Source organism: Anthonomus grandis, chromosome 16 (genome assembly GCF_022605725.1).
Source record: "Anthonomus grandis grandis chromosome 16, icAntGran1.3, whole genome shotgun sequence".
Taxonomy (NCBI): domain Eukaryota; kingdom Metazoa; phylum Arthropoda; class Insecta; order Coleoptera; family Curculionidae; genus Anthonomus; species Anthonomus grandis.
In genome coordinates, this window is record NC_065561.1 from 14267416 (window position 1) to 14287382 (window position 19967).

Genomic DNA, 19967 nt, shown 5'->3' on the forward strand with positions numbered 1-19967 from the left:
AGAACAATAGGGTGTAACAGGGCTACACTCACAAATACTCATCAATAGACATGATCAATTTTAGGCTTCGGTAGACGCTTATAACGGGGAGACAAACATTGATCTAGGACTGGTGATCTACCATAAAAAAAAATAGGTACTGGTGAAACTTGAAAGTGGCAAAGGGCGACGTAATATCATCAACACAGTAATATACAAGAACTAAACTTCAATATTAAACCATGAGAGAAACTTATTACACACTAAACTAGGTAAATACTGAAGCTAAGAAAAGATGGCATACATGCATAACTTAAATGGATACGAAGGACAAATTAACAAATAAAAGAAGCAACAACTTAGCGAGACGATACGCGACAATGGACACTAGAAATGATTTTCATGAACAATACAGTTACAAAACGAGAAAATTTCCAACCGGCAAATTTCCAAAGATACTCGAATAATTAAATTGGGTTTTTGCATAGTCTCCCTAGTCTCCATAGAAAACAGCGAACAATATAATGTATAATTTTCCAAGGGAAATACAAAAACAAACTAGATAGACATGAATAGACAACTAAAACAAGACGACAGAAAGATCAATATAAGATATATACAGAAGTTAGAATTTTGAGCAAAAAAAGTAATTGACAATGATCCCAATAATTAGGCTGTAAATATTGTATGGATAATATAAATACATCAAGTAAAGCATGTATTTCTAACCGTATAAGTAGTAAGAAGGACTATATATACCAATATATGGTATACCCTGTAATAGTTTATGTTTTTTAATTAAGAAACAATAAAATAAAACAGGCTTTTTCTTCGCTGATTTTTAGGGAGTTGTAGACAATATTAAAAATGCAATTTTTAACGTTTTTTTTGAGTATAAGAGATGCCTATAAGTTAAGAGAGCCACGATTCTGCGAATAGTATCTTTTGCCTTAGAAGGAAAAAACTAAGAAAAAGCCATTGGATTTTTAAAGCTAGTGTCCATAGGTGCCGAGAAATCGGCCGTCAAAAATTGAAATGCTTCATTCTTTGTATGATCCAGAAACCATCAACTTTTTTCGTTCCATTTATAACTAACTACATCAGCGTCCTGTTCTCCTCCCATTAATCAAGAAAACACAAGGTTATGAGGAGATCAAGCAAACTTCTTGAAGCAATTATTATTCTACTATGAGTTAATTATAAAATTATAAAGTGTTACTTAACGTTAATAATTATTTACTGATAAGGAAACAAAGATAAACCGATTAGATGCAAGAAATAGTTATTTAGAAATAATCGACATTATGTAAACTAATAATGTAATCAGCGAGTTACACGCTACCAATCTGCCTATTCAGCTAACCAATTACCTATTGATTTACTTATTTGATTACTAAGCAAACCAATCTACAAATATATGTATTGCCTTGTCATTAAGAACATAATTACATTACTATTAAGTTACTGTTCAAGTTAAGCTAGATTTTAACTTGTAATTTCCGCTCTTGAATAAATAATTTTCAAAAAAAGTTATTTTCGTGTTGACTACATTTAACTAGCGAAAAACACTACGCGACAATGGACACTAGAAATGATTTTCATGAACAATACAGTTACAAAACGAGAAAAGACCGGCGAATTTCCAAAGATACTCGAATAATTGTTCGAATTTAAGTTCAATTTAATTTTTACAGTTTATTTGAGATAACCTAAATAATTTTTAAAATTTATTGACGTTTTGTGTTAAAAAAAAATACAATCTAACTCTATTACTATTATCTATTAGTCGAGTGTAATTTAAATTTAGTATTTAGTAAAACTTATGTAAGCTAAATGATTCTTTTTTATGTTTTAAACATAATCCGTGTTAAGAAAATACGATAACTAAATTTCTAACTAAGTTTCATGAATATCTGTGACAAAGGAAGAACCGCGTCAATGTAAACTATCTTATCTAGGAAAGCCACCCAAATGATTACCGAGCATGCAAATTTTAATGGATACTTGGCTAGATTCAAACTAAAAGAGATAGAGGCTTTTTGCCATTGTGACAGAGCCTCCATAGAAAATAGCAAACATTATAATGTATAATTCTTAAAAAGAAATACAAAGACAAACTAGACAGACATGACTATGGATAACTAAAACAAGACGACAGAAAGATCAATATAGGAGATATACAAAAGATATAATTTTGAGCAGAAAAGGTCATTGACAATGATCCCAACAATTAGACTGTAAATATTGCATGGGTAATATAAATGCATCAATTAAAGCATGTATGTGTAACCATTTAAGTAGTAACTTAGAAGGACCATTATAAAAAATATAACAAGGAATCTTGAATCTCTGTTATAGTTTATGGTTTTTAATTAAGAAACAATGAAATTGAACAGGCTTCTTCTTCGCTGATTTTTACGGAGGTGTAGACAATGTCAAAAATGCAATTTTGAACATTTTTTTTTAGCCCAAAATTGGCCTCCAAAAATGCTAGTTTTTTATGTATAAAAGAGCTACGATATTGCGGATAGTATCTTTTGCTTTAGAAGGACGAAACTAAGAAAAATCCATTGGATTTTTGAAGCTAGCATTTATAGGTGCCGAGAAATCGGCCGTTAATGTTTGAAATTTTTCATTCTTTGTATGGTCCAAAAACCAATATTTTTTTTTTCCATTTATAATTAACTACATCAGCGCCCTGTTCTCCTTCCATTGACCAAGAAAACATAGGAAATCAAGCAAACTTTTTAAAGCCATTAATATTCTACTATGAGTTAATTTTAAAATGTTACTTAACGTGAATTAATATTTACTGATAAAGAACCACAAATAAACAGATTAGATACAAGAAATAATCGACATTATGTAAACTAATAATGTAACCAGCCAAAAACGTGTCATCTATTTAACTTGCTTATACGAAATGCCATTATTATGCTACGTGTTAAGATACCCACTCTAGGGCATTGGAGTATACTCTATCATCTGAAAATACTTGCATGCTGTTGGAATCAGGTAAAGCTGATTTTATAGGGTTTCGATGGGGTGTGACAGGGCTACACTCACAAATACTAGAAAAAAGACATTATTAATTCAGCCTTCGATAGACGTTTATAACAGGGAGACAAACATCGATCTGGAACTGGTAATCTACCATAATGATAAAAATAATAGCTACTGGTTAAACTTGGCAACGTAATAAAATTATTAACAGAGATTGCAAAACTATACAAGAACTAAACTTATATTAAATCACGAGAGAAACTTATTACACACTTAACTAGGCAAATACTGAAGCTAAGAAAAAATGGCATACATGCATAACTTAAATGGATACGAAGGACAAATTAAAAAATATCAGAAGCTAACAACTTAGCGAGACGATATGCGACAATGAACACTAGAAATGATTTTCATGAACAATACAGTTACAAAACGAGAAAAGACCGGCGAATTTCCAAAGATACTCGAATAATTGTTCGAATTTAGTATCCAACTCTATTACTGTTACCTATTATTCGAAATTAATTTAAATTTAGTATTTAGTTAAATTTACGTAACCTAAATTATTCTTATTATATGGTTATAATCCGTGTTAAGAAAATACGATAACTGAATTTCTAGCTAACTTTCATGAATACCTGTGACAAAGGAAGAACAACATAAATGCAAATTATCCTGTTAAGCAAAGCCACCCAAACGATTACCGGGCATGTAAATTTTAATGGAGACTTGGCTAGATTTAAACTAAAAGAGGAGATAGAGGGTTTTTGCATAGTCTCCCTAGTCTCCATAGAAAGCAGCGAACAATATAATGTATAAATTTCAAAAGGAAATACAAAGACAAACTAGACAGACATGAATAGACAACTATGGACAACTAACACAAGACGACAGAAAGATCAATATAAGAGATATACAAAAGATAAAATTTTGAGCAGAAAAAGTCATTGACAATGATCGCAATAATTAGGCTGTAAATATTGTATGGATAATATAAATGCATCAATTAAAGCATGTATGTGTCAACATTTAAGTAGTAAGTAAGAAGGACTATTGTAAAAAATATAACAAGGAATCTTGAATCTCTGTAATAGTTTATGGTTTTTAATTAAGAAACAATAAAATAGAACAGGCATCTTCTTCGCTGATTTTTAGGGAGGTGTGGACAATGTCAAAAATGCAATTTTGGACATTTTTTTAGCCCAAAATTGGCCTCCAAAAATGCTAGTTTTTTATGTATAAAAGAGCTACGATATTGTGAATAATATCTTTTGCTTTAGAAGGACGAAACTAAGAAAAAGCCTTTGGATTTTTGAATTGGTCATGAACCAATTTTTTCTTCCATTTATAACTACATCAGCGTCCTGTTCTCCTCCCATTGATCAAGAAAACATAGGAAATCAAGCAAACTTCTTAAAGCAATTATTATTCTACTATGAGTTAATTGTAAAATATTACTTAACGTGAATTAATATTTACTGATAAAGAACCAAAGATAAACAGATTAGATACAAGAAATAATTCTTTAGAAATAATTGACATTATGTAAACTAATGATGTAATCAGCCAAAAATGTGTCACCTACTTAACTTGCTTATACGAAATGCCATTATTATGCTACATGTTAAGATACACACTCTAGGGTATTGGAGTATACTCCATGTTGTTGGAATCAGTGTTCTTAATGCTGATTTTATAGAGTTTCTTGAAAAGAAATATATGCATTATTGCACATTTTAACTGCCAGTGCTAGGAAGAGAATTAATTGCTCATGCAATTTCTTAGATAATCTTATCTTGTTTCTTCTTAATTTTATTACGTCTCTACTAAAATACTAAAGTAATACAGCGAAATCCTGTTTAAATCATCAATGATTAATTGTTAGGAAGCAAAACCTGTTTGCGCAATTAAAAATATTTAGTTCAATCAGATAAAAATAATATAATGCAACTTTAAAAAGCACTTGAAAAGCAAATTCTATAGAAACAGATGTGATGATTTCTGTTATCAGATTAAATAATTTTAGGAATTTTTATCATAGTATAAAGTTTATGCAACTCGAGTATTTTATTATAAATGCACGACAGTTAATAGTTTGCAATAATTTGCGTTTAAAGACCCAACTATTAGCGAACAAAGTAAGTTTATGGCTTTATACTGGTCGAATCTTATTGAAGCCCGAAATGCCCAAGGAACGGCATATCAAAAAAATCTTGATGAGGCTATTACGTTGTTAAGTACTAGTAGCGAAAAAATAGTTACAGTGGAGTTACGATACAAATTTAAAATTCTCGATGAACAGATGGAGGTTTTGACTAATACATATGAAGACCTTTTGGAGCTTATCTTAAGTGAGGATCTGTGTGATAGAATACTTCAAGAACACGTTTGTTTCTATAAAGAATTTGCCGAAAAATTTGAGGAAATGAAGCAAACTTTTTTGGATGTCAAGTAGAAATATCGCAAGGAGAGCATATAGTTTTATATATTTTAAGTGTACGATAAAAGTTAAGTGAATTTATTATAATATTTTTTTCGTAACAAGTCATTTCAAGTATGAAATAAAAATTTTTTTGTGCTAGAGCAATATATTTTGTTACTTTGACTAAGGAGAAATTAGGTTTTATTGCTACTGAATTGCTTGATAAAATAAAAACTATTTTCAGGACAGTAAAAACGATTGTGACATATATTTTTTAAATCAGTAATTGGATAATTGATGATTTCATTTTTAAATTAAACAAACACGTCACCTTTTATGTAATTAACTTTAGGAGCATAACTAACGATACTGTCTTTTTTTATTTACAGCTTTGAGAACTAATTAAATATTTACCTAAAAAATTAGTATACTCAATATACAGGATATTTCAGAGTTAGGAGTTAATATTAGGTATTAGCCGGGTTGCCGTACAATTTTTCGGTCCAGTATGAGCGGTCAAATTCAAAGTTTAAAAAATAAAAATAAGTAATACTTTATTTTAGAATAGATTTCTTATTAAATTTTTTGGCCGTTTAGTTTAACGTTTGTCTTTGATCAGTAAAATGGCTATTCAGTGTTGCATAACTAAAAAGAGATTTTAAAAAATATCTATTTTTAACGCGTGACAATCGAAAATCTGATACAAGAGTAGGATTTTTGTGACTTCCACTAAAGTGCCAATATCTCGAAAACCATCGATTCTCTACTAAGGTCATTTTATGTTTTCCTGGGTGCTTATGAGTTGTTCTATCAGCCTCTTCAGTATTAACGTTGACTTTCCGGACACCCTGTATATATTAGTGAGTTAAAAATTACTAAGTAGGCAATCACTTGAAATGCATTTTTTTTAATATTTAAAATTTCTAGAATAACGTTATTGAATGCTAATGAATTTGCATAAAAAACAATTTCTGATTATAATGGAACGTTAAGATTAATGTGCTTAGTGAGTAACTTTATTCAAACAAAAAGTAATAAAAAAATAATTTTAGCCCAGCGTTAATAAAATTAAAAAAAACTATTAAACCTAGTTTTGAAAACAATCCTATATATAACGTATACTAACCTTGTGTGATGCCGCATAGTTACAAGGAATAATTTTAATATATAATATAGGTTATTATATCCAAAATTCAATTAAAAAAAGTATCAAAAGTAAGGCTTAAAAATAATAAAAAAAATACAGAAATAAATAATTTAAAGGTTAAACTTATGGAAACTCTCACTGGAGAATAACATCCAATCTTTTGATAGACAACTTTTCTTAAAATATCTCATTTTTAACTAAAATATGTTGGAAAAACGCAATGACTATATAAAATAACACTTACAAATATTTGCTATAAATAAATTACTACTCCTTTGAATCGTTAGGTTATATTTTCTTGAAGATAAGTGTGGTAAGTAAAGTATATTCTTTAATATTAACCATATTTAATAATTTGTTAATAAAAAAAAAAAACATTAACTTACCTAATCCCATATTGTCAATTCCGTTCAAACAATGTATAAGCGATTCTTGTTTTGGTTTATAACCATTTAAGTCATAACTGGTAACCTTGTTCAGGTTAGTAACATTGGTTAGCGGATCCGCCATTTTTAAAACTGAAACGATGTAAAAAAATTAAATTATTACTTAAAAAAAAATTATAATGTGACTAACCACAAAAAAGCCATTTTAATAACACTACTTATGCACCGTTCTATGCGAATTTCAAATAAGAAAAGGTGTTGTTAGTTATTGGTATGTGCTTGTGTTTTGCAGACGTTGACATTAATTCATGCCTTATCAGGAAAAATACCATGTGGGTATTTTTGTTGGTTTTATAATGGTTGATTCATCGGATTGCGTTTTATAATTGATTTTGATAAAGCTTTTCGTAAATAGATGTGAAAACCTCATTTCCTGCTAAGTATTCAGAGTTAATTATATCGGCTTATTAAAATTATATGAAATCTATGTATATTAGATATTATATTATTTTAAAGGATCTTAAGGATTCTGCGGCACATCCACATCCTAAAGGCCTCCAGTTTCCTAATTGCACTGATATTTAATGTTCCATACTATAGGGAAGCACCGACCAAACATAACACCAAAGTCTATATATTTTTATTGAAATATATAGAGTTTTATAACACTTACGAATCTTAGCCGCTAAGTCAAGATCTAATTCAAAACAGACAAGTACTTTGCCAAACTTTACTTATTTTAAATTAATATAAAGTACATAATTTAAATAAAAATATATTTTTTTTCGGATGTTGTTATCTCGGGCAAAACGCAATAAGATCTCAACAATCTTCGTTTTCTTATCCCACTAACCTGCATAACTTAAACAGATACGATTCTCGTTTCCTTAAAAAGTAATAAAAATAATTTTATTCTATATTAGCCGTGTCGCCCTATCAAAAGACGATAAGACGCTCAACTTTAAGGTAATATTCTCAAGTCAAATTTTTTATTCTAAATATGATCAGACATTTTAATAATCACGATTTAGAATTTTAATACTTATATATGTTTTAATACTTCTCTTATTGTTATAATCACTATTTTTTATTTCAACTGCAATATAATTAAGATATAATAATCCTTTGCTGGTTAGATTGAATTTCTTCCCTTAATCATCAACTGCAAGATTCGGTATCATTCGAAAAAAATTGTTAAAAAGAGTACTATATATTGATCACTGCATTTGTAATAGAATATTGTTGATCTTATATTATTGAGCCTTTAGCTGATATTGATTATACTGATATTGTAACACTGCTGACCCAATGAATTGGCATACTTTACAGTATCATTATCTTGCATATGCATATTATATCGGACAAAACGATTTTAGCTTTGCCATTCAAACGTGGTGTATTTCAGGATAGTTAGAGTAATCTAACTATCTACAGGAAAATGCAGATTATTTTTTTAATTTTATTTTTTATTCTTACCCTATATGGAGAAAATGTTATGGAAACATCTGCCATACAAAATATAATCTCAATAGCTGTCAAAAACATTTTATATTTATATTTCTTTTATTTTCTTGTGTTGATATACTTATTCCGACATCTTCACAGTTTCACGGCATATTTAGTTTGTTTTTGACTGATCCAAAAGTCAGACGTATTTTTGAGTGCACAGCCACCTTTAAAGGAAATAAATAATCAAACGTCAAAACCTAATAAAATTTATTTTAATAAATACATTAAAATATATCGACTTTGATAACACTTACAAATCTTAGCCGCAAGTCAAGATCAAATTCGGAGCAGACAAGCACTTTGCCAAAGTTTAGTAATGCTTGCTCAATGCGACATTAGACTTATCCGATATCCGATGTCCAGTCTTCGAATAACCAAGTGCTGAGATACTTAAATGTCTCCACTCTTTCTATAAGCATTGATTTAAAAGTTATGCTAGAGTTCTTAAATGCAGTCAGATTACTGGAGATTTTTCACAAACTTTGTCCCATATTTGGACTCATTCATTTACTCTGTTATTCTACCACATTAACCAGTTGTAGATCGTGCATATTGTCGGCAATCAAGACCACATCATCAGCATAACGGATGTTGTTAGTCCATACTTCATTAACCTTTATGCCTCTCTCCACTTCTTCACTATCCCTTTTCTAATGCTTTTTTAAATTTTGCTTCTAAATATAAATAAAATAGGAGTGAAGATACCACATATCTCTGCCGAACCCTCTTTCTAATGTATGGTTTGCCTTTGTACGGTTTTGGACGTGTTATTGTATTATTTTATTTATGCGTTTACAATTTCAGTCCAAATGTGGTAAATATAGTGACTGAGGTATAATTGTGTTAAGTGAGACCGAATGCAAAATCCAACCTTTTTTCTAAATTCCGCATATGTTCTTCGCATTGCTTCTCGCAGACATAACTTTAAGGTATCTCTTCTTATTGATCATACGAGCTTCGAGCCAAGAAATACTGATGCTGCCACTATAAGTCGAAACAGTGAGCAAAATCTTCATATTGGATCGCACTTAGCGTGCTTTATTTGCTCTCGTGGGCTCTTCTATTAGGACTATTGGGCTTTCGGGTCAATGTCATAACCATTTACCGATAATTCGCACAACAGCTCCTGCGTGATACTCGTGCGATGATTCTCCAGGTCAAAAATAAACAATTTCTGAAGAAACTTTGCTGATATGCACCTCATCCAGCAAAACCTCCGATAAAGTTTTATGGCATGAACTGACTAATTAATGTGCCAATATCCTTAGTCTAATTTTCTTTGCTGCTTCAATGTTCATTTATAGTTGAAGTACTAGAGTGACCACACCGTGGGTTGTTTGTTTAGCATTTTCTTGGAGGCACTTCTAAAAATAGGAACTTCCTATATGTTTTAATGGCAAAGGTGAAATTGTTTGCTCAATACATGTAAATGCAAGATAATGATCTTGGAGGTATGATATAGGTATTTGTAATGGTTTATCCTGGACCCATATTGTTCTAACTAACTGATTAATAAAGAATAATCAACTTAATTAAAGGCAGTAATAACAGATCAATTAACAAAAAGTTATATGCATTACACTCCATATACGTTTGAATAAACTCCTGTTGCTCCTGTGCACCTGAAGTTGATAGTATGTTTCAGTACCCCATTTGACGTTCTATATTTAGATGGTGGAAGTTAAAAAATGACAAAAGACTGATATAATGTTGTTTCTAGTTCTATTTTGAATAATATGTTTGACTTGAGATTAATACCTTAAAGTTGAACGTCTTATCGTATTTTGGTAGGGCGACACTACTATAATAAGGAATAAAATCAATTTTATTGGATTTTAAGGAAACAACAATCATATCCAATTAAGTTATGCCTGTTAGAGGGATGAGAAAATGAAGGTTGTTTAGATCTTGAAAAGCCGAAAAAAGAATGTTTTTATTTAAATTAAATAAGCTACCTACTAGATATACATTTTTAGTTTGTTTTGTGAATATTAGCGTCTTAAAATATTGCATATATCTCTAACCCAAACAAAATATTTTGAAATTTTTAATTTTCAAAAATCAAGCTTTATTTTTCCAAATTTTAATTTAATAATTTAATTTATAATTTAATTAATAAGACCTAGTTTAACTCATTAGTGGTAATTAATGGCAGGTAAAAGGGTGAAGTAATAACAAAAAATAATTAAAATTATTCCTGTAAGCACAATTTATTCTCAAATAAAAACTAAAGATTTAATTAATTGTAAAATCAGGATTCCCTTCTGTTTACTTATATTTTTGCTGTTAGTTTATTGCCAATTTGTAAATCCCATTCCAAAAACATTACGCTTACTATACCCAACTCATAAAAAACCGCTCTGCATTTTCAAATTTTACTTAAAACCTGCTTAATCTGCCCGTTTTATTTGAACCGTTTTAGCTCATCAGTGGCACACAAAAAGTTAACAAATATCACGAAAATTAAATTTTTTAATAATTTCAAGCCTGCGTAACCACAATTAATTAATATATAAAATCAGGCACATTTTGATATCACAAACTTACCCTTAAAATTTTCAAACTACTTCACCCTTCAATTTAAAACTTTTGATCTGATTCGAAACTGTTGAGAGCCACTACTAAACCCTAATGATGACTGATATAATATTTTATATGGTTTGCGTACGCGCTAATTAACCACATGTGCTTAAGCAGCATCTGTCACAGTAGTTCTCAATCGGTTTTACTTAGTTGGTTTAGGTTTATGGGTGAATTTCAAAAGTTCCCCCTATAGATTTTCGGAATAAAGCTAAAATGTAACAAATTAAATACCGATTACGCATTAATAATTGTGAATTAATTTGTGATATGTGACTAGTGTAATGTGCGCTGGGAATCTGTTTTTTTTTAGTGACGCTGGTTGTATTGGTATGTTATTGATATTTTGATTAATGGCTTATTTAATTAAGGGTACTTTTTCATAAGGAAACATGACGCATATTTTAATCTTATTATAAGCAAATGAGTTCTGGAAAGATTTTTTTTTTAATCGGAGGTGATTTTTTGATATCTTAAGATTTAATTAACTTAAGAATTACGAATTAATTACGAAATTTTTGGACAATTTATTTGAGTCGTAATAGCTAGAAACCCAACGTTTAGGCACACAACTAAGTAAAACTTCGAAGCAAACAAACCAACCTAACTAGTAATTACTTGGTTGTTCTTATTTGTAACACTTATTTGATTTTTATATAATAGTAATAATGTCATTTTATTATTCAGCATTATTTGTTGTAGGATCCCTGAGTAAAGGTTTTTTAAACTGTAACCGATTATGTTCAATAATCAATAAATAATTGGTATTTAGAAAAACAAATGCTCTATATGAGAAACAGCCTTCAAATTTAGGGCCTTAAAGTTATTATTATGTAGGGTACTTTTTGGTACCAAGTAATTGTCGTATACACAAATTACAGTAGTCAAGCTGAGCTAAAATGAGAGATTCAACCAATAAATATTTAATGTGTCTGTACTATGTACTTGAATGATGTATACATTGTTCTATAGATGTATACATTTTTCCATTTGTATGAAGATATGAAGAATTAAAATATTAAATTTGGCTTTACTAACCTCACTAATCAACATCGATATTTTTCTGAATTTCTCAATTCTAAATTAACTGAAAAACCGGTACAAGGGAACAAAATTTTCGAATATAACAACAGTTATTCTTTTGAATACTAAGTAAAATTAAATAAAATTTTTTGGTAAAAAAATGTAAAAATTTATAAACCACTATAGTCCTGGACCTTTGTCCCTATTTTTTTTATTGCGTTTATCACTTTATCCTGATTTCTTAAAATTTAATAAAATGAAAATGTATGTACCTATGTAATAAATATTTTATGTTTTTCTTTTTATTATAATTAGTTATATAAAACTATTTATTTTAGTTCAAAATCAACCGAAAACTGATTGTTACATTCTATTTACCCAAAAACTTTATTTCAGTTTTTTTTTTAAATACTATACAGAAAGTAGTGAGCTAGTCATCAAATATTTTATAAATAAGACATCTGTAACACACACAGAATATTAGGGAATGATTTACATTAACAATGTCATTACTTCTGGAATATTTTGTGCAAAATTTGACTGAATTGTCATGATGTTCTACCACAATTATCTATCTGTTTTATATTAACCATTTTAAAGATATTAATATGAAAATATTATTATCTCGATAATTCCTATTGCTTAAAATAATTAACAATTTAATTAGTATTTAATTTTATTTAATCGATCAAGGATATTTAGTTAGTTGAAAAATATTGATTTTATATAAAAGCACTTCACTACAATTTTGTAATTATTTTAATGTTGAGAGTTAAAAGTTCCAAAAGTCAAAAAAATGAGGATCGTTAATTTTTAGCAACAACTGACCTCGTTTGATTTATCTTTTATTACTTCAGAGATACTATTTTTTTATTTTCTATAGACTTTAATAAAACCTCTTAAAAAGAGGTTTTATCGAATCTTCCGCTTATATACTACTGACCCCCAAAATAATATTTATAATAATAATAAATGCTTAATTCGTCCTTTTCCTATTTTAATTTGATTATACTTGCTGTTTATTTGAATATAGACTACGCTAATGAAGCGGACATTAAATGAATACACTTTACTATACAGGGCGTTTCAGAACTATGGGATCAAACTTCTAGGGATTGTTCAGCGCAACAGTAGAATCCATTGGAGTATAGGAACCCATGTCCGAAAATGTGTCACTACGCCACTACGGCCCTAAGACGCGTTTAAATTTAGAAAAAATATTAATTACCTAAATAGGATCTGATGCATTTATTTTTACCTATTATTTATGATACCATCACAACAATTGTTCAAAATGTCTTCCTCCAACCTCAATACACCGATTTAAACGCTCACATGATTTCGGCGGACTACACTAAAAATTTGATCCTTATTTTGAATGATTTCAAATGCTGCTGTTATTCGTCTAATTAAGTCTAGCTCTGATTCTACTGGAGTTTCGTAGACTAAAGACTTTACATGTCCCCACAAAAAAAAATCGAGCGACGTTACATTGGGTGACCTAGGAGGCCAAGAAACTGCTCCATCTCTGGCAATCCAACGGTGCCCAAACCGCTGAGCCAAATATTCGCGTACTTGTTCAGCAAAGTGAGCCGGCGCTCCATTATGCTGAAACCACATTTGCTGTCTAACGTTTAGTGGAACATTTTCAAGGAGTTCTGGGAGAACTTCCTCCAAGAAACGCAGATACATAGGTCCTGTTAATTGTTCCTGTAGAAGGTATGGCCCAATTAAATAATCATCAAGAATGCCTGCCCATACGTTGACAGACCAACGATTCTGATGTTTTCTTGGAAAAATTGCATAAGGATTTTCTTCGTCCCAAACATGCCAACTATTTCTACTATTAAAAATACCGTCTCTTGTGAAAGAGGCTTTATCAGTCCACAAAACATATCGTAAAAAATTTGGTTGTGCAATGATGTGATCCAGAAGCCATTGACAAAATTGAACTCTAGGATGATAATCGGCTGCAGTCATACCTTGAACTTTCTGGAAGTGGTAAGGATGGAGTTGTTGCTCGTGTACTACCCGCCAGACAGAAGCGTTACTCGTATTCATATTCTTAGCGACGTCACGTGTGCTATTTGATGGTTCATCGGCAACTCGCTAAAGCACCTCTTCTTCAAATTCGACCGTTCTTACGGTTCGAGCAACACCAGTATCATGCATCTTGTCTACCTCTTCTCTATCTCCTACCTCTTCTCTGTTTATGTCTTCTACATGCCTGTCTCAGCGAGCCACCGATGAACCGCAATAAACTTTTTGTATCCAGGATGCTGTCGTTCGGGATAAGGTTCATGATACAACCGCAATGCTGCTCGTGCATTGCAGTTTGTTGCTCCGTATGCCAAATGCATATCCGCCAATTCTTGATTGGTAAAGTTTTCCATTAGCAATAAATGTTTAAAAATTGTAAGCTATACAATTTTTAAACATGACATTGAGAATTGACATTGACACATTGACACACAATTGACATGTATCATGTACAAAAGGTAAAAATAAATGCAGCTAATCCTATTTAGGTAATTAATGTTTTTTATAAATTTTAACGCGTCTTAGGGCCGTAGTAGCGTAGTGACGCATTTCCGGATATGGGTTCCTATACACAAATGGATTCTTCTGTTGCACTGAACAACCCCCAGAAGTTTGATCCCATAGTTCTGAAACATCCTGTATTATCAAGAACTATCTAATACAATATTAAACCAGAACAATAATAGAAAATAGCAATACTAAAATTTTACATAGGCGCAAGCTACAACAAGTGTTCAAAATGACCTCCCTCAGACGTTACACAAGATTCAACTCTTCGCCTCATTGATTCTCGTATTCGCATAAATATTCTTAATGTATTTCTTATTATCTCACACCCGGCTATAATTCGATGCTTTAGGTCACCAATATTTTCGACGGGAGTAGAATAAACTAATGACATAAGAAAACCCCAAATGCAAAAATCGTTAGATTTAAATCCTCTAGTTAAATCTAACGATCGAGAAGGCCAATGTTCTGTACCTCCCCTACCTATCCAACGATTTGGAAATACCTACTCTCCTGCTAATCCATATGCCTGAAAAAATAGTATCCAGATAGTTTCGAACAGGTCTTGCAAAATGAGGAGGCGCACCATCTTGCTCAAACCAGATGTTTCTATTCGGCATATCACCTTCTATTGGATCAGGGAATAGAACAGCTAGATTTGGAATTAGTTCTTCTTGTAAAAACTGTTATAGGTAATTAATGTTTTTTATAAATTTTAACGCGTCTTAGGGCCGTAGTAGCGTAGTGACGCATTTCCGGACATGGGTTTCTATACTCAAATGGATTCTTTTGTTGCACTGAACACAAACAACCCCCAGAAGTTTGATCCCATAGTTCTGAAACACCCTGTACATTTTGACCCAAACTATTAAGTAAATTAATGGGTTTTTGATTTTTTAAAATTAAAAACCTGCTATTTGTTTCTATGATTAAAGGAAATAAATATTATTTATAAAATAATAAAAAATATCATAAACAACCTTGATATGTAGATAAGTAAAGCATACCAATAATATGAAAATATGATAAATTATATAGCTTTTATCTCCCGTGCTGATGAACAATGAACTGCACTTAAACGTAAATACAATTAGTGACATTTAAAAAAAAAATCTTTTATTTAAAAAAATACTTGACATTGTCTGGTTGGTATGGCTTTATCTATATCTACACACATTTTTTGAATACATAAGGCGTTAACACTAATGCTAAAAATAATATTTATAAAGTGTAATAATATGTATGTAATATGTTTAGTCTCTGGATAGCAACTTTTATAAATAAATATGGCTTTTTAAAATACAGTTTTAACTATTCTTACAATAAGTGAGTATTTCAATTCTTGACCCAAGAATTTAAATTTTGCAAATGCCCATGAACGCGCGTATATCTACTTTATCACGTATCAGACATACGTCTATACGTAATACATTGCTTATAAAAAAAGTCAGACAAAATAAATCGTTCTTTTTAACCATATTATTTAGCAATCCATTTAAATTTAAATTGCCCAAGAAACTTAAGACACTTGCCCAAGTTTTCTCATAAAAAAGAACTTTGCGCATGGTGCATTGGTGCATAACCTATATGCCTACATTATTTTAGATAAAACTATTTTTTTTAAAGAGTATTTTATTAAAAATAAGTTTGCCTATAAATCTTATGAGACATGCGTAAAAGTTCTATTAACCTACACATTCATAATAGCATTTATAAATTTTGTTCCCCTTGAATTTTAAATCACGGTTTTAAGTTGTTTTAGAACATAATTCGCTTCTAAAAGACAATATTTATGCATAACATAAATGACTCACTTCATCTCACTTTCAATATTTTGTTCCTTCTATAGTTAATTAACGTTTAGTTTGTATTGACACCCCTGTCTATTGACTTTTTAATAGTAGTTAATGTGTATTTATGCAAAGGAAGAGAATTCTTTGCATCGCATCAGATTGAAATCTAATATTTTCATTAAACATTGTTTAATGACTTGATTTATCAACGCATGTTTATTACAAAAAATCCAATATTATTCGTAACAAACTCTACCTTGTTAATAGAATAGAAGACCATGTAGTAAAGCCTAATTTTTAATTACTAACTTTCATTATTTTTTTAAATTCAGCAAGTTCGGTTGAAAAGTATCTTTAATAGTTATCAAATGTAAGTGAACAACAACAATAATTTTACAGGCTTATATACAGGTGTGTGACAACCGATAGTAGGGTCTCCAGATATTGATAATATTAACACCGGGATGGCTGAAGATTTCCTGGTTTTAATTGAATGAGCTGGGTAGCTAGTTATACAAGTTATGTCAAGAGAAACACATGAAAATGGACACGAAGGCGTCTCTACACGTGGAAAGCCCGAGCAGAATGTCCATACTACATATTGATTAACAAACGTTTTGGAATATCAGTAACAAGAACATGTTTCTACCCTGGATCTAACGTCCGATCAGATCATATCCTTCTCATAACAGGAATAAAAATAAAGATTACCAATGAGAAAAAACCAAAATAAGAACCAAGGATAGATTATGATAGGCTTAAGAACGAAAGCATCAAAGATAAGTAAAAAATTAAATAAAGATGTTAACCATGAGAACAAGAATCTTGTTAACGCATGCGATGGCATGGAGGAAAATATATACAGCAAAAATGGAGATAGAATATAAAGAAAATGTAAAAAAGAAAAAATAGATGACAGACGAAATTTTAATAATTTTTAAAGAAAGAAGAAAATCCAAGAACCAACGCACATGAGCCATATATATAATGGTGCAAAATACTATAAGAAGAGCAATAAGTGGCTGAAGGAACGTTGCAAAGAAATGGAATATTTGCAAGAACAACACAATAAGTATAACTAGGAACCTAACCTTACTCCCGAAACTTACCCTTCCGTTCTGTTCTTCCAATGTTGCTTCTTAAGCAAAATATTCTCCAATAGTCCAATATATATTGTGGCCATTGACTAAGCGTGTTCCTGGTCTGAAAATCTCCCCTTTATTTGGTTCCACTTTCGATGTTATTTTGTCCTGATTTCTAGCAAACGCTTTGTCACTCTTATGCATGGCTCTTCCCATTTATAGGGGATTTGGTATACGCAGCTATTGGCATCCTTGATCCGCCAGTTGCTCTCGTTTTTTCTGTTTTCTCTGCTGTTTTCCTAGTAGTTGTCTTTATTAGTTTACTTGAATATCTATTTTGCTATAAGTCTTGGGTGATGTTTTCTATTTCCCGTTACATTGTTGTGAAGATATAAATAAGTTCATTTTTCTTAAATTTGTTGTACTGTTTTGCTCTTATTTTGCATGTTTAGTTTATTATTGTTACATAGTGTCTTATTCTTAGTAGTCCATCTTGTTGGAGTACTTCATTAGAGCCTCAATTAAGGTTATTGTAAATCCTGGTAGTTTAGATTTTTTGGAATTTGTTTACTCGCCTGCTTTGACTGAATTCTCTTAAAATTTTTGGTCCTCATCGGCAAAAATAATGTAGAAAATTTGAAGCATTTTCTAAGAGTCTTTAAAAGAGACGGCGTTTGGTGACGTTTTGTTGTTTAGCTTGGAAGCAAACATTAAACGACAATCAATGCAAGTTGTCAATAAAAAGAGTGTGTTTCTAACATAAAAGAGTATTCCTGGACTAATGTGTTCCAAAAGGAGTGTGTTCCTGAAATACGTTACAATTGGTGTCAGAAATAGAATATCAGGAAGTCCAATTTAATGAATGCCAAGATGAACGCTGAGAAATTGATGAGGCTGCTTTTGAAGCAGCCAAGAAAAAAAACAGGATGAACGAGTGCAGAATTGTCAAGACCTGATCAAACTATGGGAAACGTAAATAGGAAAATGAATAGCAAGGTGGAAAATAAAGGGCATTAAAGTAGACTTGCCAAACTTGAAAGTGGATCTTAAAAAGGAGCAAGAAGGACGTGATAAGAAAAACACAGAAGAACAAGAGGAACGAGATTCACAACTTCGAGAAGATCTTGTTGTTGTGAGTTTACACTGTGAGAAAGAGTTTCTTAAGGTTGTGTTTCTTTTTGTAATGTTTAAGTGATTTTGTGACATTGTTATTATTTTGAGCATGAATGGGCAAATGATTCTACTGCCAAAATCCTTTAAAAAGGAGAAAACTATTTATTACACGTATATTTTATTATTCTAAAATAACTACTTGTTACTTATCAAAACCGGGAACTCTTCTTTAATAAAAATATAAAGTTATAAACTGTTGCATCAATAATTGTTTGTCGGGTTTCCTAACAAATGCAGATCAACTACTACCCCAAAAATGAATAGACTTCTGTGTCAATTACAAGGAAAGTTTAGTGTGTAACTCCAAGAGGAATAAAATACTGAAACTGGAATCAAAGCCATTTATGTTATGCATAAATATTCCTAAAATTATTTAAATTCATTATTTCAAAATCAATGGAAACAAAACAAACAAAAATTTATCATGAATGTGTAGACTAATAAAACTGTTAGGCACGTGTCTTAAGTTTTATGACAAAAACAAAATAATCTTAAAGCTTTATCAAAAACAATTTAGACAAGTAGGTATGCACTAAAATTCCTTTTTATAACAGAACTATTAGGCAAGGAGTATCATCCTGAATTACGTTACAATATAATTAAAATATTTAGGGTAGAATATATAAACTCTAAAAAAATGTTTTAATTACATTTGTCTACACTAACATACATAACCATCCCAAATTAAATGAAATTCTATATATTTTATATAAATTTGCTTCTCAGTTTTTTGAACTGGATGTAAAAGTTATAATAAATCTAAATAATCTTGTGTTGGTTTTTAATTTTTGGAGAATGACCAGCAATTTTAATTTTGTTTGTTTAGTCTTTTCTTGCGTTATAATTTTTTTATTTCAACTTAAAGTATTTAAAAGTGTGTTTTATTTTTATTCTAGTATCTAACTAAATCTCAGCTATAAAAACGTTAATTATTTTAATATTCTATCGTAGTTATACTAATTTTTAAATTTTGTAATTTATAATCTAAAAAAATGAAATCTTCTAAAAGTAAATAAATACCAATTAATTTTATTATTTTTTTTTAAATAAAACTGGATTACAAAAATTAATTAAATAAAAAAAAGCATAATAATTTCAAGATATTTGCATCAGAGGTTTATTATTAAATTTTCTCTTATGTTATAGAATAATTTCAATATTTTTTTCGAATTTAAATTCACATATGAATATGCTTAAGTGAAGAAAGTTCTTTATAATACTTTATTAGAGCTACATGCATAATTCTTATATTATAAAGGTTATGTCAGACGTGCAATAAGTTAATTTATCTTGACTTATATGTCAAGGATACCATTAATACTC

The 19967-nt window shown here is 30.2% G+C and overlaps 1 protein-coding gene across 1 annotated transcript in view; it reads right to left on the reverse strand.

The window, feature by feature from the left end:
• LOC126745484 (sodium/hydrogen exchanger 9B1-like) overlaps window positions 1-19967 on the reverse strand; it is a 54956-nt gene that overhangs the window by 16014 nt on the left and 18975 nt on the right. The window contains exon 2 of the mRNA XM_050453346.1: window positions 6938-7069. Coding sequence (XP_050309303.1) covers window positions 6938-7061 — 124 coding nt within the window. The 5' untranslated portion in view covers window positions 7062-7069. The remainder of the gene's footprint in view (window positions 1-6937; window positions 7070-19967) is intronic.